The sequence below is a fragment of the Danio rerio genome, chromosome 12 (genome assembly GCF_049306965.1).
Source record: "Danio rerio strain Tuebingen ecotype United States chromosome 12, GRCz12tu, whole genome shotgun sequence".
Lineage (NCBI taxonomy): Eukaryota > Metazoa > Chordata > Actinopteri > Cypriniformes > Danionidae > Danio > Danio rerio.
The window spans coordinates 14,395,527-14,419,169 of record NC_133187.1 but is presented as its reverse complement, the minus strand read 5'-3'; the positions used below and the strand labels follow the sequence as shown (position 1 = coordinate 14,419,169).

The 23,643-nt window shown below is 35.5% G+C and overlaps 1 protein-coding gene across 8 annotated transcripts in view; it reads left to right on the top strand.

The window, feature by feature from the left end:
* Window positions 1-23,643, top strand: part of adam11 (ADAM metallopeptidase domain 11) — a 79,194-nt gene that overhangs the window by 41,343 nt on the left and 14,208 nt on the right. For 4 of the 8 annotated variants that reach the window (XM_073918309.1, XM_021480274.2, XM_073918308.1 and 1 more), the window contains 15 exons: window positions 2,811-2,917; window positions 6,946-7,020; window positions 7,133-7,204; window positions 7,290-7,456; window positions 8,915-8,999; window positions 11,001-11,091; window positions 11,186-11,234; window positions 15,471-15,570; window positions 18,015-18,086; window positions 18,270-18,362; window positions 19,824-19,904; window positions 20,004-20,054; window positions 20,426-20,489; window positions 23,123-23,228; window positions 23,524-23,643. In XM_073918309.1, the coding sequence (XP_073774410.1) occupies window positions 2,811-2,917; window positions 6,946-7,020; window positions 7,133-7,204; window positions 7,290-7,456; window positions 8,915-8,999; window positions 11,001-11,091; window positions 11,186-11,234; window positions 15,471-15,570; window positions 18,015-18,086; window positions 18,270-18,362; window positions 19,824-19,904; window positions 20,004-20,054; window positions 20,426-20,489; window positions 23,123-23,228; window positions 23,524-23,643 (1,333 nt within the window). Of the gene's footprint in view, window positions 1-2,810; window positions 2,918-6,945; window positions 7,021-7,132; window positions 7,205-7,289; window positions 7,457-8,914; window positions 9,000-11,000; window positions 11,092-11,182; window positions 11,235-15,470; window positions 15,571-18,014; window positions 18,087-18,269; window positions 18,363-19,823; window positions 19,905-20,003; window positions 20,055-20,425; window positions 20,490-23,122; window positions 23,229-23,523 lie in introns of all 8 variants that reach the window. The other 4 variants (XM_690437.9, XM_021480273.2, XM_073918307.1 and 1 more) reach the window with 1 other exon arrangement.

Below are 23,643 nucleotides of genomic sequence, written 5' to 3'. Positions count from 1 at the left end.
TTGCTTTTCATATACAGTAAATATTTATGCATAGATACCTCAGTACACTGTAAATATGGGGGCAGAGAGTAACAAAAAGCATACTGCAATTTCAGAAAACAAGTGCAATTACAAAAAAAAAAATGCCAGCAAATTAAGAAAATCCTCAGAATGCACACACATTAAAAAACTCATTGCAACTTCACACAGCGCAAACAAATTAATAAAACGCGATACATTTTCTCACAAAACAATGGAAATGGTTCAAGTGGACCCAAAACATGATGGACGCTGATGTGCCGTAACTATTGCTCAGTGAAGTTGTAGGTGATCCTGATTCCCTTGTCTTATGTATTTAATTAGCCTAAATGACCACAACTTAAATAGCTAGGTCCATCATATTTTAGGGTCCTCTTGAAACATTTCTGTTGTGTTCCGTACTATTTAAAAGTGTAAGAAAATGCAGTGCGTTTTCGTAAATTGCTTGTGTTGTGAGAAAATACAGCATGTTTTATCAATTTATTTGCATTGTGTGAAAATGCAGCGCATTTTTTAAAATTGTGTGTGTAGTGAGGATTTGTAGCATGTGTGCTGTCAAACAGATGAAGATCTTTTCTTAATTTACTGCTGTTTTTTGTGTGTGCTTATTCTCTTAATGAGTTCTGGGTGTGTTTTGAGCTTAATGTGCATCAAACCAACCAGAGTCTCATCGCACATTCCCTTTAAGAGTCAGTTGCGTCACGCCATGGCGCATTTTCTATTTACATGACAACCTTTGTAAGTGGAAAAACTGAACGCTTCATTTGTGAGAAAACAGTTAAACCATCTGCATTGCGAGGATAAAGAATAAGTCTCCTCCATTCGGCCTGTTTCCTTTCTCTTTAGTTTGCTTTTACTCTTTACTCCTTTACTTTTGTGGATGAGGAAACGGTGTTGTACGCACTCCGCTGAAGACATCCGTTAGCATACATATTTAATTTCAGTTGTTAAGCGCAAAGATTTGTTTCAAAACTGTTTCTAAATTCAGTTCTAATTTCCAGCAAACTAATAAATGAACCATAATAACAAAGTGTGCTGAAAAAACACACATTTTTAGAGATATATCTAAACACACTTCCTATTCTTATGTCCCATATGGTGATGCATACGTCTCTGAAACTCAACAGGTGGACAAATCTAAACTGGTTTTTATTAAAACAAATATAAATATGCATGTAATAAATAATACATCTGATAATAATAACTTTATACAATGCAAATTGTCATGAATAACCTGAAAAAACCATCCCCAACATGAAGAAGGCATGGATGTAGTGGTTTTTATATTTTATAGACAATAATTATTTTTGTAACATTAATCCTTTAATTTTTTTTTCATATGTAAAGATATTTGCATATTGCTGAACATCGTGTGTGTATTGAGGCCTACGCATTTTGGACCTGCATATGCACAACTAACGTGCTCTGCACTGGATTTTAGACCAAGTTTTATTTGGTCAATGCCGCAGTCTGTATTTCAGTTTGTCAAAATAGCAACATGCCAACAATGCACCTTTTTGGCCCAGAACAACAATGAGTCCACAAAGTGGCACAAATAGATTTGCTATTCAAACAACATGGTGAAAATTACAATCATGAAAATTACTGTTGCACTGGTCTGAAAATAACAACAAATCGCGTCATAAACTTTGATGGAAACACATTTACCAAATAAATTCCTGCATGCACATCAAAAAAGTCATGTGATTTCGTTTTAACATATCACATGATAAAGAAAATGGGCTTGATGGCGGTAATGAACAAACTAGCAGACTAAGCACATTGTTTACCATCTTAAATGTAAGTTCATTCGAAACTATCTTAGATATTTCAGTTATCTTAGTGGTTCTTTGCACATCTAATTAACAAGTCTAATTCTTTGAATAGAAACATTGCCAATATTGCCTTATTAATCTGATCCGGTGTCAGACAGAGGACATACTTGAACCAAAGCAACCACGACTCTTTTGGAATGGCATGATTTCAATATTTTTTGTAGTTGTAGGTCAGTTGTTCTTCTTATACGTGTAGATTAGTCTTTTAAGGTAGCTCATGTTTTAATTAAATAACTAATCGCTTTTACAGTGTAAATGCCTTTTTCTATGAGTGACTATAAAGCTATGATAATATAATATAAAGATAGCCAGAGGTGCTTCAGATGTTTGTTTTTTTTTTGGTTTTTTTTAGATGAAAATGTTTATGTTACTTACCATTGTATTACTAACTTGCACCTCAGCCAATCATGAAATGGTCTCTAGTTTCCATCACTGAATTTCACTAAAGCTGTAACTTTAGATATTCTGTTTTATTTATTTATAATTTTTTTTTTTTTTTTGCTGGTCCATGGTCTATAGTTGGTCCATGCACACTTGAGAGGAAGTTGACTGTGACCTTCTGAGAGAAATCTGGCTACAAAATGCTTACACTGTAAAACTTGCTGTGAGTGACAAAATGCTCCAATGCAATAGTTCCTTTAATAAAACACACACACACACACACACACACACACACACACACACACACACACACACACACACACACACACACACACACACACACACACACACATATGTGAGTTATCTGTCTTATGCTCAAGTGCTTTCCTCAGCATTCATACTGTATCTACTTTTTCATCCTTCCTCCATCTCTCTTTTTCTCAGTCTGCTGCATATTGATTTTCAGCATGGATCAGTTTTCAGTAATAGACATCTTTATCGATCCACTGAAAGCTGATGAGTGGGAACTTTTTGTTCGGGATGGTTTTCACCCGTACATGGCATCTTCTCTTCCAGGAAGCACAAGAAACAGCAGTGACTCTGACATTAACAATGACTATCCCGTTTCTATGGAGACAAGCCAGCTAGAGCTCACAGATGGGCTAAGACGGGCAAAAAGACAGGTGAGACTTTTTATTTTTGACATCACTTGATTTATCATGCATTAAAAAAAACTGCTAAAAAGGGCAACTGGTCATAAAGAATTTAATAGAGAATAGTTTAATATTGAGCCCATGAATTCCTAACCGTAGTTCTGTATACTAATAGCAAATAAGAAGTACTGGTCTAACTTTATAATAATACTACTGCACTTAATGTACATTATATACTGTATGCAGGGGTTTGACACTGAAACTCTAACCAATGCTATATAGGGGAACAGACTTTTCATTTTCAGTCAGCCAGCCCAAGCGCTTTTGGTAAACTGTCGCACCATTATAAAATTGCCATGTTTAAGATTTGATTTCCTTAAAAATCAATTATCTACTGCCTGATTTATATACAGTATGATATAAAGTGGGTGTCAGACCAGATGAGAAGCACTGCATTAAATTCCATTTTGTGGACAACTTAAGGAATGCATAAGTCTGTTTAACTGAACATATTTTAATTACATTACAACATTGATGCTGTAAAAGGAACCTTATAAAATTGAAAATAGTCAAGTAAACCTTTCACCCAAAGTTTATCATTGGCTGAAAAACAAAAGGGGCCCTATCATACACCCAGCGCAATAAGTGCAAGACGTGTTTGGCACGATGTGTAGCTATTTTGAGACCAGCGCAACCCTAATTTTCCTATTTTGCGCCATGTTGTTTAAATAGCAAATCCATTTGCGCTACTTCTTGGACTCATGGGTGTACCGGTCAAGAATGGAAGGCGGATGTTAAGGCGGATTGTTGGCACGTTGCTATTTTGAGGAACTGAAAGCAAGTCTAAAGTCCAGCCAGAACATGTTAGTTGTGCTCCTTAAATGCTTACACATTGCTTAATACACACAGAATGTTCAGCAATACGCAAATATCTTTACAAATGAAAAAAGTTTAAGGATAAAAATGTTACAAAAATTATAATTTTCTACATAAACATAAAAACCACTGCCTCTATGCCTTCTTCATCTCAGAGGCTTTTTTCAGTTTATTCATGACAACTTGCTGTTGTATAATGTTATTATTATTCATTCATTTTCTTTTCGGATTAGTCTCTTTATTCAACTGGGGTTGCCACAGCAGAATGATCCGCCAATGTATCCAGCATATGTTTTACACAGTGGATGCCCTTACAGCTGTAACCAATTACTGGGAAACACTTATACACTCTCATTCACACACAAACTTTACGCTACGGCCAATTTAGCTTACCTAAATCACCTATAGTGCATGTTTTTAGACTTGTGGAGGAAACCGGAGCACCCATGAGGAAACCCATGCAAACACGGGGAGAACATGCAAACTCCACACAGAAATGCCAAATGAAGAGGCCGAGGCTCGAATTAGCGACCTTCTTGCTATGAGGCAATCGTGCTACTCACTAAATGCATATTTATTTTTTATTTAATAAAATAAACCTTAAATTTGTCCACCTGACAGGTTTTGGACCATATTGGGCATAGGATGTGTGTTTGGTTTTTTGACCACACTTTGATATAGGACATGTGTTTGCTTTTTTGACCACACTTTGACATAGTACTTGTTTGGTTTTTTGACCTACACTTATTGTTCATTTATTCCTTTGCTGGAAATTAGAACTGAATTTAGAAATAGTTTTGTATCAAATTTTTGAGCTTAACAAACAAAATTGAATAAGTAGGCTAATGGCTAAAGGCTAAAGCCTCTTCAACTGCTCCAGAACGCAGCAGCACGAGTGGTCTTCAATGAACCTAAACGAGCACATGTCACTCCGCTGCTAGTCCGTTTGCACTGGCTGCCAGTTGCTGCTCGCATCAAATTCAAAGCTCTGATGTTTGCCTACAAAGTGACTTCTGGCCTTGCTCCTTCTTATCTGCTCTCACTTCTGCAGATCTATGTGCTCTCCAGAAACTTGCGTTCTGTGAATGAACGTCGCCTCGTGGTTCCATCCCAAAGAGGGAAGAAATCACTTTCGCGAACGCTCACGCTCAATCTGCCCAGTTGGTGGAATGAACTCCCTAACTGCATCACAACAGCAGAGTCACTCGCTATTTTCAAGAAACGACTAAAAACTCAACTATTTAGTCTCCACTTCACTTCCTAATCTGCAATTGCCTCTCTGAATATCACACTAACTGTACCCAAAAAAAAAAAAAAAAAAAAAATTCTAATACTACTAATACTTCTCTTCTTAGACTTTACAGACGTGGGGCCTCATGTACGAAGACTTGCGTGGAAATCTTACTAAAACATTGCGTACGCACAAAGCTGTAAATGTGCGTACGCAGAAAAAAATTCTGATGTATGAAACACTGCGTATGCCGAATCTCACGCATATTCTTTTGTACATCCGAATGAACGTGAAACTGAGCGCAACATGCACGAGCACAAAACCCCTCCCTGCCTCCTCCCCCGTATGAATATGCTAATGACTATGCTAATGGCAAAACTCAACGAAAAAGCAACGGCAAAATCAAGCAAAAAGAGAAACTTTGAACAGAATGTGAAATGGAGGTGCTGCTTTCGGAGGTAGACCGGAGAAAAGCTGTGTTATTTGCAAGTTTGTTCTCCGGAATTAACAACAAAAGAAAAAAATAGAGTGGGAGAGTTTAGCTGATGCGGTTAACACAGTTGGGTCTGAACATCGCACTGAGTGCATTTAAAAAAGAAATAGTGTGGTTTATATCTGTAAAATGTTGCAGTACCCCTTAGCAGTCTCAGTGGCGCACCTCATAAGACACAAGTGATCATGTATTGACACGTTTGAGTTTAAACTCGGCTCGAATCCAGCGTCTGATGAACTCTTTCTTCTTTTTTTCCCCGCTACATATCAGATTTTGCCCACTATTTATCACGAGAAAGACAAGTAGGAATCATCAATAAGTTTGTGCATCATATTTTATTTGCACATTTATTGAATGGAAATGTTTTTGATTCACGCATGCAAATTCATCTTCAGATAGTGTCTTTATAGCAATGTGCGTGCAGTAGATAGCTCAGATTACATTGGGAAAACAGGCGACTGCTGCAAATTGTGCTTTAATGTTTAGCTGGTCAACTGTATGGTATGGAAACCTTACATACCTACTAGATGAACCTACTAGAGGAATTTAACACAACTGCCTCTAGGAGTCGCCAATGGAAATAAAACAGACACGCACAAAAAATGTGCGTACGCCAGCCAGAAAGCTGCCGTGAAGCTGCGCACATTCCCACGTTCAATTCATTGTTAGTAAATCCAAACGTGAGCCATTCTGAGCGTGAAACCTGGCGTACACAAAGTTTTTGTGCGTACGCAGCGTTAATACATGAAGCCCCTGAAACTTGCCTATAGCACTTATTCATTGTTGCTATTAGTTGTGTAAATTGCTTCCTTTTCCTCATTTGTAAGTCGCTTTGGATAAAAGCGTCTGCTAAATGACTAAATGTAAATGTAAATGTAATGGATGTCTTCAGTGGAGTGTGTACAACAACATTTCCTTATCTACGAAAGAGAAGGAGTAAGTGAAGAAAAAGAGAAAGTAAAGAGGATGAATAGAGGGGGCTAGTTCTTTATCCTCGTGCTGCAGATGGTCTGTTTACCTGTTTTCTTGCTAATAAAGCATTCAGTTTTCTTTTTTTTTTAAATAGAAAAAATGGATTTGGACACACCTTTAATGCTTTTGCTCCATGCGCTTTAGACTTGTGCCTAGAAAAAAATAGAACCCTAGCTGTGCATATACCCCATTTATTGTTGGAGGTTTCATCAATCCCGGCTCCAGCTATCAAATTTAGGGTGGGCCTGTTGACATTACAGATAGGGCCAAAAACCTGTGTGTGTGTGTGTGTATATATATATATATATATATATATATATATATATATATATATATATATATATATATATATATATATATATATATATATATAAACTAAAATAAAAATGAATCATCAAATAGTCAACTCTAGTATTTTGCGTTAAACATTATTCTCATTCTGAAATATTTACACAAAATACTGTTGGGTTTGGTGTCGCACTGCAGGTTCGGAGGGGTCCACGCACAGTCCAGAGTGAAACAAAGTATGTAGAATTACTAGTGGTCAACGATTATGACCTGGTAAGATCTTACAATAGTTTGTTTTATCTTACTTGTTGTTTTATCGCTGAATTTCTTTTTGCATGCTGTGTTTGATGCTTTTCTTCATGTTGTTTGATGTTTCTTTCTTTAGTTTGTACAGATGAGAAGATCATCACCTCAGACAAGAAATTTTGCCAAAGCTGTAGTGAACATGGCTGATGCTGTACGACATTCATGATTTTTTAAAATATTTTCCTTGGGTACAGTGGACATTTTTATAGTTAACAAAATATTCTATTACATTTCAGATTTACAAGGAGCAGCTAAACACAAGAATAGTGCTTGTCGCTATGGAGACATGGTCAACTCAGAACATGGTTTCTGTCGGTGACGATCCTTTGGTGACCCTGCGTGACTTTATGAAATACAGGAAGGAGAATATCAAAGAGAAGAGTGACACAGCTCACCTCCTCTCGTATGTTACACTTCCCTCTAGTTCTGAACTGGACTAGTCTAGGATTGAACTGTGTGTAACGTTAGGCTACTTAATATTGAGGAAAAGCCCCAATCAGATCGACGAATCAGCGAATGTCGGCAGCCTGCTTCCGTTTTCAGATGTCTCTGTTTTCCCCCATCCACACTGAGACAGAGCAGCAGCGTTTCAGAATGAAAACGGCCTCTTCAGCATTTCCAAAACGCTCCGTTTTCGGCGCTCGAAAACTCTGGCGTAGTGTGGACGGATGGCGTAACTATAGCAAAACTTATGCACTTTCAAACTCAAACGTATTAGTGTAATCGGGGCCTAAGTAAACATACTGGTGTTTTTTCTCTGCTAAAAGCAGAACCTAGTATGCATGTAATTTTTTAGAGGGAACCATATCATGATAGTGGATGATTGTCTTTATTTTTCTGGATAACCATACATTTAGCAGATAACAAATAATTAGCTAAACCAACCAAAAAGTTAACCTCTACTTTCAAACCCACAAAAATTGAGTTTTAAATTATTTTTGGTCATTTATTTGCTTTTTTGCTCAAAAAAAAAAAAAGTATAAACATTTATCTTGCACTGAAAACATTTTATATCATCTTGCGTTTAGTGTTGCTACAGTACAGTTAAAATCATTTGGAATTTGTAAATGCACCATCAGAGATATCATTTGTCACACCACTTTTTAAATAATTTTATGGGGCCTCAAAAATTTATATTCTGTTATCAATTACTCATCCTCAACACAATTTTAAATATTTTATTAGAAATCTGAGAGCTCCCTCATCCTCCATAGACAGCATATATTCCTAAAACTTTCAAAATCTATTAAAGGAACCAAACACATTGTCAAAACGTTCCATCTGACTTCAGTGGATCAACGTGTAATCATATGAAGCTCTAATAATATTTTTGTGCACTAACAAATGTAAAAAACTTTGTTCCGTATCTGATGTCCAGCAGACGTCTTTCGTATCAGATCAGGTTGTGCATTTACTATGGCCAGTACTAATGGCTGCTGATTGTACTGTCTTTAGTAAACACACTTTGTTTGAAAATATAGGCGAACAAAGTTGTATTTACATTTTTTTGGCACACAAAGGTGTTTTTTGGAGTTGTGTATGATTACAGATAAACAACTGAAATTACATGGAATGTTTTTACAATGTTTTTAGTTTATTTTCTGGAAATCTTTGGACATCTCTGGACTACTGCCGTCGACAGAACATGAGAGAGCTCTCAAATTTCATCTAAAATATGTTAAATTGTGTTCTAAAGATGAACAAAAGGGACTGGAATGACATGAGGGTGAGTAATGTAACATTTGTTTTTTTGAGTGAACTAATCCTGTAACATATTTGCAGCAAATAATTTAAATTCTAATTTTAAAACTCTGTGTGTCTCTTGTTAAAGTAAGTATTCTGGGTATTATTTGACCCACAGGGGACGCACATTCCAGAGCAGTCGCAGTGGCACTGCCTACATTGAGGGGATCTGCTCACCAACAAGAGGAGGAGGAGTCAATGAGGTGAGATCTAAATGGAAACAGCACAGAGCTTGCCAAACTAAAGATACAGTGAGCCATCACCATTTCTCCCTTGAGCTAGCTGTTTTGCATTAACCTTTTTTTTACTGATACATTTTATACTGGTGTCACTGTACCTGATTTATTAGTGCATTTTATTCCAAGGGAAAAAAAATTCTCTTTGAAAGTGAATTCATATTTATGACTCAAATTTAGAGCTTCACGGCAAAAGCTTTGAATACTTATGAACATGTGATTTTTCAAGGGTTTACATTTTTAATAAAGTGAAGCGCTATGAATACCTTCTGGATGCACTGTATCATATATATATATATATATATATATATATATATATATATATATATATATATATATATACACATACAGTGCTTAAATGTATATGAGTATGTCCATTACAAATCTCTCATTTAAATTATTATATTCTATAGGAAGCTTTACATTTGTGCATTTTTTATTTGTGCGTATACATTAGTTTAGTCAGTACTGAATCCAAATCTGGAGCTAATCTAACAAAATAACAAGATAACGGTCTAAAATTAGTACACCTAAATTTATAGGATAGGGAAAATTTTGTAATAATTTTTTTTAATTTTGTTTAAAAAATTATTTTGTTAAAATTTTGTAGTAGGGAAGCACGATGGCGCAGTGGATAGCACAATCGCCTCACAGCAAGAAGCTCTCTGGTTCGATCCCCAGCTGGGGTCAGTTGGCATTTCTGAGTGGAGTTTGCTTGTTTTTACCGTGTTCGCGTGGGTTTTCTTCAGGTGCTCTGGTTTTTCCCACAAGTCCAAAAACATGTGGTTTAGGTGAATTGGGCAAGCTAAATTGTTTGTAGTGTAAGTGTGTGAATGAGTATGTATGCATAGAATGGTATGTATGCATATTCTGCTAGAAGGGCATCCGCTACGTAAAACACTGCTGGATAAGTTGGTGGTTCATTGTGCTGTGGTGATCCCTGATTATTAAATGGACTTAGCCGAAAAGAAAATGAATGAATGATTGAATTGTGTAGTATTTTTCCCCCAATATTTTGCATGAATTTAAATGCATGCATAATCAAAATGCAATATTAATTGCAAAAAATGTGACTAATGTTATGTTATATGTATGTATGTATGTATGTATGTATGTATGTATGTATGTATGTATTACAATTTCCCAGTACTGGGTTGCAGCTGGAAGGGCATCGGCTGTGTAAAACATATGCTGGATAAGTTGACAATTACTTCTGCTGTGGTGACCCCTCATGAATATAGGGACTAAGCCGAAGGAAAAGGAATGAAGGAATAAATATATTACAATTTACAGAGATTTTCAGAGGTTTGTTCCATTTGACCATAAGTGCCCTACACAGTTTACATCAAAGGATAATCTGCTATGATTCCAATTTAAAAGCATGAAAGGGTAACCTTCACAAAAACTTACTTCTGTGCTGATCACATGATTACAGTAACCCTTCTCACTACTGTAATTATTAAAATGCAGCAAATATTTGTGTAGCGCAAATGTTGTTTGTTTTTTATGAACAAACAAGATTTGCGCTACACAAAGTTCAGCTCAGGTAAAGAGCAGTGAACATTATGCTCTCCTCTAATGAGATGGTTATCTAAATCAGGTGTTTAAAAATAGAGACATGCAAGATAAGCAGTGCAGGGCACTGCAAGGACCACGATTGAGAACAACTGATGTAAATAACTGACTATGTTCTGATTAAGTTAATAGTCTTCAGTCTACTGTATGTGTTTTCCCTTACGCAACGTCATCACAAAATAATTTAATGTTGATGTTGTTTAAAGCCCATTTTGTCTAGAGTGTTTTTAAACTTTTGCAGTTGTGTTTGGTGCTGATACAGATCAAAAAATACACTCTTCACCAGGGGCATTGTTAAACTTTTTTTTTCTATAATAAATTTTTTTTTTTTATCATTTTGTGCCTAGAATCTGTGAAATGACTATGATTTTACCTTCTGTCTATTTATGTCAGTATGGAAATGTAGGGCCCATGGCTATCACTTTGTGTCAGAGTTTAGGACAGAACCTTGGAATGATGTGGAATAAAGACCGCGCTACTGCTGGTAAACAAACTTAAAACTTTTAAATCTTTTACTGTTTTACTAGAAAAAAAATGGGAGCAATTGTTTTAATAAGTTTGTATGTGTGTTCAAGGAGACTGTAGATGTCCTGATCCATGGTTAGGGTGCATCATGGAGGATACTGGGTGAGTAAACTTTTGGGGTTCATAACTTTTTTTTTTAGCATAAGCACAGCCTCAAATGTTTGACAATATTCAGAATTTAATTGAATTTGACTCCTTGTTAAAATAAGCATGAAATCAAAATGTACTCATCTTATTTTATATGTATATAGTAGTTCTTAAACAATGTATCTGCGCACTTCATTATTTTGTAAAAATCCCTCAAAACTAATTTTCTTAACTTCTGAAAATATAAAAAATTTAAATCAATTTGTGTTTAAAATAAATTAAAAACAGGTTAAGTTATTCCACTCTAGTCCAATAAAATTGTTTCATTCTTTCTGTGTTAATGCCTATAAATTCCAAAAAACGGGCTTGAAAACTCTTTATTATTGTCAAACACAGTATTACGAGATAAAGAGTGAATCACTGAAAGATAATTGGTTGAATGGCTCACACAATGCAATAGTCCAGAAGAAGAATCACAATTATTACCAGCAAAGTATCAGATGATGGTCAGGGCAGATAGCAGACCATCATAAACAATGATACAGTCATGGGCAGGCAGCAGACATACAGAGCACAAATTGTAGGCAGAGTTCGTGGGTAGGCAGCAAGCAGTCAAAATGATTGAAACAGATAAGGTCAACAACACAGTGACTAGGGCAGATAGCTAGAAAAAATGTTCAGAAATGTTTGCGAGTCAAAAAAAGGTTTTTGCATTAAGCAGAAGGATCTTTTCTGTTCACAAACGCTGAGACGATTTGCCATTAGGTGCAGCATAATCAGTACCAGGCACGGGGTTATGGGATATGTAGTTTGAGAAAAGTCAAAACTTTGGCGATGGGGACGTCTGCTGGTCAGTGAGGGGATTGTTTAGAACCGAACTGGTGACAGCGTGTGGATTTTGATGTGAGAAGGCAAGCGACGCCAGGGTCTCCATCAAGGTCAAGGAACCAGACTTTCTGGCAGTAGTCGGTAAAGTTTGATGAACATAGATGGGTCAAGGATGTCCTCATGGTTTACCTTGGAGCGTTCTTCAGAACCATTTCCTTGGGAGTCAATTAAGTACTGGAGTGTTGTTCCCTGGCCTTTGTAAACCTGATGTGCCTTCTCGCCGTCAATGATGATGGATTGTGAGGTCTGAACACTGAGAGGGAGTTGGCAACTCCCTCTCATCTTCAACTGGACCTGCAGTGGGCTTAAGCACATGGGGACATGGAAAGTGGAAGAAATACGGTAATTATTTGGTCAAAAAAAAAACAGGTGTTATGAGGCTGAGGATTTGGAATGGGCTCACATACATACAGTAAGACTTTTCCAGATTATAAGATTTTTCCAGGGTAGATGAAGATGAAGATTTCGAGTGGATAGCCATACCCACTCTCAAAGCTAGCTCTTTAAATCTTCTAATGGCATGTTGGAGGTGTAAATGAGCAGAGTTGCATGTTGTCTCACTTTTCTATAGCTATTCATGAAAGCTGGAAGCTTCACCCATATGTATTATTTTTTTTTTCACAAAAAATTTGGCAGAGAGAAATTACAAAGTGGGTAACTAATAACTTTTCATCATGAAAGCAACACCATTTTACAATTATTACTGACCACAAGAACCTTGCGTACATACATTCAGCTAAGAAGCAAATCCCTGGCAGGTCAGATGAGCAATATTTTTCACAAGCTTTGTTTTTCCTGATACTTATCGACCAAGCTCAAAGAGTATTAAAGCAAACATTCTCTCAACACAACCATGAGATCACTGGCTGCCCCATCTTACCAAGCATACTCATCGTAGCTCCTTTTGAATGGGACATTTTGAACGAAATATGTGTATAATTCATTGTGTCTTAGGATTCCAACCACCTTTCTTCCCATAGTCAGGTAAACCTTTACTGTACTAAAATAGAAGCATCAATATTGGGGTCTGGATGACATAGAATGGGAGCCGAGAAGAGACCTGGAACGCAGATGTACAGTTTGGCAGTCTGAAATGCATCAACTAATATTCATAGTGCCCAGTGCAGGTGGAAAAATCAGTTTTTCACTCTTTCCTCTCCTTGACCCTTATCAATTGGTATACACTACATAGATCTACTATAGTAAAAAAAAATGACAATGTAAAGTTGTTCAAGTAGGGCAAGGCAGTGGCGCAGTAGGTAGTGCTGTCGCCTCACAGCAAGAAGGTCGCTGGGTCGCTGGTTCGAACCTTGGCTCAATTGGTGTTTCTGTGTGGTGCTTGCATGTTCTCCCTGCCTTCGCGTGGGTTTCCTCCGGGTGTTCTGTTTCCCCCACAGTCCAAAGACATGTGGTACAGGTGAAGTGGGTGGGCTAAATTGTCTGTAGTGTATGAGTGTGTGGATGTTTCCCAGAGATGGGTTGCGGCCCAAAGGGCATCTGCTGTGTAAAAACTAGCTGGATAAGTTGGCGGTTCATTTCACTGTGGCAACCCCGGATTAATAAAGGGACTAAGCCGACAAGTAAATGAATGAATGAAGTTGTTCAAGTGCAGCTGGGACTAGTGGTAAGGGGTAATAATATTTAACAGTCATCTGATTTAAATCTTTATAATTAATACAAGGACGAAGTATTAATTATTAATATATAAAAAAAAAACTGGTCAAAAGCTTGGTGAAGTGGATGGTCAGATGAAACTCTTGGATAGTTTCCCTTGGGAAGAATAGAATCTGTTCTTCCTCTATGTATTTTTTCATGGCTTCGAATTCTGGGTTGGATAGAGGAAAAAATCGACTATGAACGGGATGTAGTGCCAGACAATAATTCAATGGAGCAATCATACTGACAGTGAAGGGAAGGTTGAGTGGATTTTTGTTTATTAAAATCCCAAGTCAATGATTTCAGGGGGATGTTCAGGCTAGATGGGGGTATCTTTAGATTGCAATTTACTGTTTAATCCTTGCTAATAAAACAATGTTAGTGTATCACCCATCTACCCAGTTTGAGCTGCAAGGGTGCGGAACTGCAAAGTGTAATCTGCTGCTGTGCAAGTCCCTTGACGCAATGAAAGGATTTCTTTCCTTGCATCCCTTTCTCCTTCAGGATGTTTGAAAACTTCCTTCATTAGGGATATGAAATGAGCGAGCTGTTGTTGTTCAGTGAATCACAGAAAGATAGATAAGTGAATGTTTCACACAATGCAGTAATCCAGATGAGTAATAGGAAAGTAGCAGATGATGATCAGGGCAGCTAGCAGACAATCATAAATGATGATACAGGCTAAGGTCATGGGCAGATAGCAGACAGGCTAGTACTATTAGCAGTCAGAGTTCGGGAGTAGGCAGCAAACAGTCAAAACAATCAAAAAAGATCAGCAACAGAGTTACTAGGGCAGATAACAGCAGAAAACGATCAGAAACGTTTTTGCAGGTCAAAACAAGACTTTGCAAGTATAAGGATCTTATCCGCTTATAAAGGCTGAGATGGATTGGCATCAAGTGCAGCAAAATCAGCGCCAGACACAGGGTTATGTGATATGTCGTTTGGGAAAAGTCAAAACTTTTGGGATGGGGACCTCTGCTGGTCAGTGAGGGGATTGTCTAGGACTGAACTGATGACACCTAGTTGGCAAAAAGGTTTTATAATTTCTAATATTGAAATTTTAATTACACTTCTTTGTCATGTTTTCTGCTATACCTCAAAATTAGGAATTGAATTGTTTCCTTTTTTACCCTAAGTACACAGGAAGGTGAAAGATACAGTTGAAGTCAGAATTATAATCCCCCCTTTGAATCGTTTTATCTTTTTAAAATATTTCTAAAATGATGTTTAACAGAGCAAGAAAGTTTTCACAGTAATTCTGATCATATTTTTTTCATCCAGAGAAAAGGTTATTTGTTTTATTTCAGCTAGTATAAAAGTAGTTTTTATTTTTTTAAATCTATTTTAAGGTCAATATTATTAGCCCCTTTAAGCAAAATTGGGGTGGGGGCTAATAATTCAGGGGGGCTAATAATTTTGACCTCAACTGTATGTATTTACCATTAAACTAGAACAGTAATTTAAATATGCTACCCATAAAGTGTTTGTAATTTTTATCAATTTGTATATTCTTATATACAATAAAATTTTTATTCCTATAATAAAAAAAATAATAATTTATTAACTTCATTAAAGATAATTATTGCTTAAGTTTTAGAGCATACTAATTGCAATTCTACGCTTTTGTAAAGTTTATTTAATCTGGATAAAAGCGGTTGGCAAGTGTAATTGAACAGTGTGAATGTTATCATGTAATCCTCACAGGTACTATCTACCCAGAAAGTTTTCGCGGTGCAGTATAGAGGAATACATTCAATTCCTTCAGCAAGGAGGGGGGAGCTGTCTCTTCAATAAACCAAACAAGGTTTGTCTGGATTTTTTTTTATTTTTTGTCTTGACATGTATATTTACAAAACTATACAAGTGATGAAAATCTGGTAAATGATAGTAGAAATACCATCCTCAATAGAGCTAGAGCCCAATATAATGTAACCTACGTATAGCCTATTGACAAGATTATACTTGTAACCCAGCACCAAACCTTAAAGAATCTGCATCTCTTTTCAAACCGAATTGGGAGCATTTTGTGAATTCCTACATTGTCAAACTAAACTAGAGTGAGGCAGTGCCATTGTTGTTCAACTAAAATGCCAAACTAAAGTGGTTATGTTACAGTTGAAATGCTCTGCCAGTCCATTTGTGGGTGCGAGAGTATGGTAAAGGTCTCACGAACCAAAGCTCTTGATAGACCTCCTATGACATCTTTACTACATAGATTTCTTTCTGGAGACTGCACGTCTCCTCGTGTGCGTTAAATGTTAGCTACTGATAAAGGGGGTAAAGTGTCCACCGCTGCATACTCTAGTAAGGACTTGCTGAGTTGAGTGCTAAGTTTGGTCAATTTCAGATTGTGAAGAGGTTTCAGTGTTGAACAAATTGTTCTATTTCCTGTATGGTTGCCAGAGACAGTAAAACTGTCAGGACCTTTTACTGTATCTGCTCAAAATGTTTCTGCAAACCTGTCATCCATGCTGATGGTTTTTCTTTGCAAGTAAACAGTCACACATCATAATGCACTGACAATAGCAAAAATGTGAACTTGCAGCTGAATTGGCATTTCTGGTGTCTACATCAATACCATTTGCGGGCAACCTTTGTCTTTTGTCAAAAAGTACTGCATATACTGCCAACAACAAGGCTTTGTTGTTATGATAGTGAGAAAGGAGCTCAGGTCTTGATGCTTATTGCAATACGATATTCACTGTCCATAGGAAAGATAGACATGCTGGCTATAAAATCATGCCCTTTGGTGAGTGCCTGCACTAAGGCACACAGTGCTTGTGCCTTTTGCAAATCTACACACAACTTTCATTTTGAGACAACAGTGCCATGGTTGGAGACACAGTAATAAAGCATTAAAGTATCTTCCTTTTTAAGCATCTTGGTCTGCACGTTTTGCATGTCTCTTGTTTTATACACCTGATTTGAACAACCAGCTTGTTAGAAAAGAGCTCCTTTGACATATTCCCTACATAGTGTTCACTGAATGGCTGAACTTTAAAGGATTAGTTGAACATAATTTTTTATTATTAATCTGTTATTATTTACCCTCATGCCTTTCCAACCCCTTAGAAATTCATTCATCTTTGAACCATAAATTTAAACATTTTAGATGAAATCCAAGAGCTCCCTCATTCTCCATATACAGCAACGGTGCCAGGATGCTCAATGTCCAGAAAAAGAACCAAAACCAAAACATGTGACTTAAGCAGATCAACTGTAATTGGTATAGTGTATGAAGCTCCAAAACCCCTTTTGTGTGTCAAAACATATATATCTTCTTTCCTGCACTAGGTTGATGACCTGGCTTTTGCCTTTTAGGTCAGCAGTGCAACAAGCAAGCATTGTATTGTCCATAGTAAGTGTGCACCCTAATTTTAAGAGACATTGGTGAACAAAGTTGCTTTACAGATTTTTGGGTTCGCAAAAGTGTTCTTGGAGCTACAAATGATTACAGTTGAACCACTGAAGTCAATTTAAATGTTTTGACAAAATGTTTTGTTCCTTTTCTAGACTTTATATGTCTCAGGACTCTTGCTGACCATGGAAGATGAGGGAGCTAACCCTTTAAGATTTGTTTAAAGATTTGCACTATTTGCAGTGTCTTCAGACAAAAATTATTTTAGAAGTGTGAAGGATTATTTTTCTGTAATCATGAAATTTGCATAAAAGTCACATGAAAATCATAACAGAAAATTCTGTGATGTCCACTTTGCAGAGCATTTACAGTCAAAAGAAAGAAACCTCTGAATCAGTAGGAGAGACAAAATGTGCAGACTGGGGGTTACGAGGACCTGAACTGATAACCGCTTCCCTAGAGTTCCTAAAAGTTCCTAAGATTTTATAATGATGCTAACACAAACCAATCCAATCAATTTATTGATACTATTGATACTGATACTTTATTAATACTCAACTTCAAATAGAACTAATCAAATATAACACCATTGCAAATTATGTATTAAAAAAGTGAATATTTACCATAAACAACAGCTTACCTGTGGCACTATTGTTGCAGAGCATGCCTGGAAAGAGAACACAACCCTCAAACCTACAGACATCACAATAAATATAAATGAATTGTCATCTATTTACCTACCTTAACCATCTAGTTATTTCAGGATATATTTTAGGTTGTTTATAGATTAGCTTGCTTCAGTTTTTGACTTGAGTGATTTGTTTAACACTGCATATTTTATAGAATTGGCAGTGACATGTTTTTTTGTTGTTGTTGTTGTTTCAATACAGTTGTTGGATCCTCCTGAATGTGGCAATGGTTTTGTGGAACAGGGCGAAGAATGTGACTGTGGCTCTCAAGTGGTGAGAACAAGAAGACCAGAATTGACAAATTTGCTCTCAACATCCAAAAGAAATAGAGTATTCATTAATTCATTGTTTTCACACTGTTTTCAAATGTGTTAGTTTAAGGGAACAGAAAGTTGTCTATTGCAATGCTGTGATTAAATTAATGCATTGGTTTTTACCGGTTGTGCTCTCTTGTAGGATTGCTCTCGGGCTGGGGGTGCATGCTGTAAAAAATGCACTTTAACTCATGATGCAATGTGTAGCAATGGATTGTGTTGTAACCGTTGCAAGGTAAGTAATGTTACAATTATTTACATTGAAATTTTCATCTGTATTTTGTGACCATGGGCTGTCAAACTGCCATAATTGTTCACTTTTTAGAACCTGCTAGACCTTGGTGATTAGGCATCATAAAAAATCCATAAAGTAAAAGTAATATCTTCTGTCGAAAAGGATGCAAGTGACTTGACTCTTATTATTTACCCTGCGCAATAAGGCACAAGACTTGTTTTGCATAATTTGGTGCTATTTTCTGACCAGTGCAACCCAAATTTATTAAGGTTTTGCGTCAGGTTGTTTAAATAGCAAATCCATTTGCACTACTTTGTGGACTCGTAGGTGTACTAGTCTAGAAAGGCAATTTTGGCTATATAGTTGTTGTGTAAATGTAGTCCTAGTGCACGTTAGTGAATGCATTAACAAACATTAACCAATAGATCATTATTTTAACAACACAGGCTCATTGTGAAAACTACCCCCTTTTACATTTCTGGAGATCGCAAATTATGTAGCCAAAGCTATGTATGGCTGCATTTTGTCTTTTGAAAACACTGTCGGTTGGGTTTAGGGTAGGGATGATCTAGTCTATCGGTGCTTTTGAAAACAGTATCGCATGGGTTTAGGGAATGTGGTGAGTGGTGTCATCATCGGTCATTCAGTCAGTCAACAGCGGCATCTAGTGGATTAACGCAAGAACAGCTTGAGAGAAACTTGAGATTTGGAAAAGCATACACAGCAGCCTCTGGTTGATTCACGAAAACAAAAACTGCCAAAACAATGTACCTCTTGGGAGGTATTTTGCGAACTCCAGAAATGTGCAGTATACAGTTGAAGTCAGAATAATTAGCCCCCATGTTTATTTTTCCCCCCAATTTCTGTTTAATAAAGAGCAGATTTGTTTAACATATTTTAAACATAATAGTTTTAATAACTCATTTCTAATTACTGATTTATATTATCTTAGCCATGAAATACATAAAGCTTAAAGTGACATTTAAAGGCTTAAAAAGGTTAATTAGATTAACAAGGCAGGTTAGGGTAATTAGGCAAGTTATTGTATAATGATGGTTTGCTCTGTAGACTATCGAAACAAAATATTGCTTAAAATGGATCATTTCAACCTTAAAGTGTTTTTAAAAAAATTAAAAACTGCTCCTTTTATTCTAGCCGAAATAAAACAAATAAGACAAATAATAAAATATATATATATTTAGACATACTGTGAAAATTTCCTTGCTTTGTTAAACATCATTTGGGAAATATTTAAAAAAGAAAAAAATTTTTAAAGGTGGCTAATAATTCTGACTTCAACTGTATAGGGATACACATAAAAAATGAGCTTGGGTATTATCAAAACACATTTTTTGTTTGATTCATTTTAAATAGATTTGTTGTGCATTTACGCACTAAAAACCAAATTGTTTGTGTTTGTGTGTGTGTGTGTGTGTGTGTGCGTGTGTGCGTGTGTTGCAGTATGAGCAGAGAGGAGTGATCTGCAGGGATGCAGTGAATGATTGCGATGTGCCGGAAACCTGCTCTGGAGATTCGAGTAAAGTAATGATACATTTATGTAAAATGTCATGAACAGTAAATAATAAACAGTTATCATGCAATGTGTAATATTTACATACGCTTTATTCTTTTCTCAAACAGTGTCCACATAATGTACACAAACTGGATGGATACATGTGCGATGCTGGACTGGTAAAAATGTTCTGTCCTTTATGAACTATGTTTCTTACTGCAATAATACAATAGTCTACATTGTGTTTTGCATAACACTGGGAAATATTTTTAAAAACAATCATATAAACCATAATAAATGGCATTTATTAAAAATTTATTAGTTTTTTAAGGCAAACCTAGTATTTTAGAAATGTGGCATTCACTGTTAAATTATCCCAAAACCAAACAAATCCAGTAAAAATATAATAATAGAATGCAATGATCATATAATGTCATGCTTTTTAGGACCACATTTCTGAATTGTACATGATGTGAGCCAAAAGCAATCCAATTATTTTGTGTGTGAGCGGGTGTGTACAATAATCTGATATTTCTTTTGGCTTTCTCAGGGCCGCTGCTATGGGGGTCGCTGCAAGACCAGGGATGCCCAGTGTCAGGCGCTCTGGGGCCATAGTGAGTAGTATCTCTTACATCATATAAGATATATAGTACTTTAAAGGGGTTATGAACTGAGAAACCATCATTATGAACATTTAATTCAATTCGTCTTTACTCCTATAGTGCTTTTACAATGTAGATTGTGCCAATGCAGCTTAACATAGAAATTCTAGCAAACTGAAACTGTGTCAGTCCAGTCAATTTAGTTTGGTTCAGTGTGGTTTAATGTTCACTGATGAAAATCCAAACACTGGAGAGCAAATCCATCGATGCGCAGTCCCAAAGCCAATGGCATTTTCAGAACTCAACAGTTTGTTGTTCCACTAAACGTAGTTTATACGTCAAAACCACAGGTTCTGGAATGTACTACGCTGTAATGTAAAAGGATGGATAAGCTCTACCTTCTCAGTACATTGTCGCCCACTTTAACTGCACTGCATGTTTAGCGCTTTAATATGCAGGGCCTTAATAAGACCTTTAATTCTATCATCAGCCAAACCTATTAAAACACAGCGTTCTGATGGTGACGGACAAAAACAGAAAAAACACAAAAAATCTTGAAAACAATATAAGTGGATGTGGATCTCAGAAAACAGTACAAACATATTAATAAAAAACAGTTTAAAAAGATAGATCATCACCCCTTTTAAAAGAGGATCTCAAAATGTAAAACTGAATATCAATTGTGAATGTAAACATTATGGTTGATTTTGTTTTCTATTGTAATCTTTTTGTTTTAGCAACAGTATTCAGATGATATCTTAAAGTCTTGCTTAAGTCTATGCTTTAACTTTTGATGCATGTAACATTTACTACTAAAGATTTCATTTGAATACCAATAGAACAGTTTTGCCAATTAAATGATTGTTTTTGATGTATCATGTATAAATGCCAAAAGTGTTTCATCAACTTATGCATCAAAGTCAAGTCCAAGTCAGCTTTCTCAATTCAGCCTCATGTACAGGACAAACAGAGAATCGAAATTGTGTTATTCACAGACCCTATGTGCCTAAGATATAATAGTAATAAGAAAAGTAAAGTGAGAAAAAGAAATTGAAATTAATACTATTACACATATAATATTATCTAAAAATATAAGTAAAAATAAAAATTTGGAAACACAATTACACTTAAGGGCACTGGCAAGGTTTGTGCAGATGCAAAAACAGTAAAAAATGTAAAACGGGACTACCACAGTATTTATGATTTTTATTTTATTTATTTAATTATCCATTTATTTTATTGAAGACTGTTACTGTAGTTATATAGTGTACTTTTTTAAAGATATTTTGTCAGTGGAACAAACTGAAATTGTCATTACAATTTCTCATTAAAAGTGCCAGTACTCTGTCATATAATTTTATAACAGTGTCAATAATATTAATGTTAATATTAAACATTAATTAACATTTTAATTCAATTTGTACAAATTGTACTACAGTTGATAAATGAAGCTGTTATAAAATTCATGACACCGTTATAATTGCCTGATGATAGTCTTGTTTATGACAAATTTTATGACAAGTTATGTTGTTATGACAATGTCAAGTTGTCATGACAAAGACAGGTTATGATGGATTTGTTTATGTCATGATGTTGTAACAAAGACATCTCAAACAATGTCATCTTTGCATTTTGCATTGATTATGAATTTTTTTATGACAGCCTTACCCCATTCAAGTAATTTGTTGCCAAATATTTTTTTTTTTTTTAGCAAAATGTACAATTCATTCTAATAATTATATATTTTTTTAAATAGTTATTTACATTGTTACATTTCATTAACTGTAATTAATAGAGTATTTGTAGACAGGTAGTAGAGATAGTTATCTCATTGTAAAGTTGCTTAAGATCAGTAAAGTTAATTTACTGTAGATACTAACCACCTGTCTACTAATATTCTAACCACTTAAAAGTAATATAAAACATAACCACTTTATATGCTACAGTTTCAATAATTCATGTTTATTAATTTTTTTAGAGTCCTATTTGCTTATGTATTGGGGAGCATCTTTTAGCATTGCACATATTTTATAGACAGGCTACTTAAAATGAGCTTTTATTAATTATGTATCTTTCTTTAATTTTATGATGATCATCAGTACATTTTACAAAAAAATATATATATATTTTTTTTGCACTGTATAATAAGGTTTAACAAATTGGTAAAATTGTAGAAAACAATTACTTAATCCAAACTAGAATTAAGAAAAAAAAAATTCAAAAGAGATTTGAATAAAAGCTTCCTTTGATATTGATATTTTAGCATAGGACAAGGTTTGCTAAAGATAGAACTGTTTGAAAATCTGAAATCTGGGGGTTAAAAAAAACTATATATTAAGAAAATCACCTTTAATTTTGTTTAAATAAAGTTTAGCAATGAATATTACTAATCAGTTTTTTAAATATATTTACTGTAGAAAATTGACTAATTGAATTAGCATCGCATGTTTAAGAAACGTACAATGTATTTTTGGGTATTCCTGCAAACATACAAGTGCAACGTTAGATTAGTTTTGTAGTCCATTTCAATAAAGTGCAGTGCAGTTAAGTGAATTCATAAAGTTTTGTCATAATAACACATATCTCTTGTTAAATTCTAATACTGAATATGCACAATGCTCAGTGTATTGCCTATGCACTGTTAGATGCAGCAGATCGTATGTGTTATGAAAAGCTGAACATTGAGGGCACAGAGCGTGGCAACTGTGGTCAGGACAGCAGCTCACACAACTGGATTCAGTGCAATAAACAGTGAGTGAGAAAATAACCTTTCATAACCCGTTCAGTGGTATTCTTTGTCTCTTTCATGCACTTCAAAAAAATGATATGATTGTCACAATGATGTTATTTATGTTACTTTAACTTATTTTAATAAATTACTCTGATCTCAACAAAATTGTTTTAGTTTTATTAGGTTTAACCTAATATTTTTAGTCAATTTGATTAGCGTAAGTTGAGGCAGTAAGAGCTTTTACAGTGTGGAATATTCATTATTTTTCCTCCTCGTCTGTATAACACTGTTATTTCTGTCTGTGTTTATTTACAGGGATGTACTGTGTGGTTTTTTATTGTGCACTAATATCACAGTGAAGCCGCGGTATGGAGACTTGCATGGAGAAAGCACAAGTCTCACCATCTACCATCAGAACAAGTACCTGGATTGTCG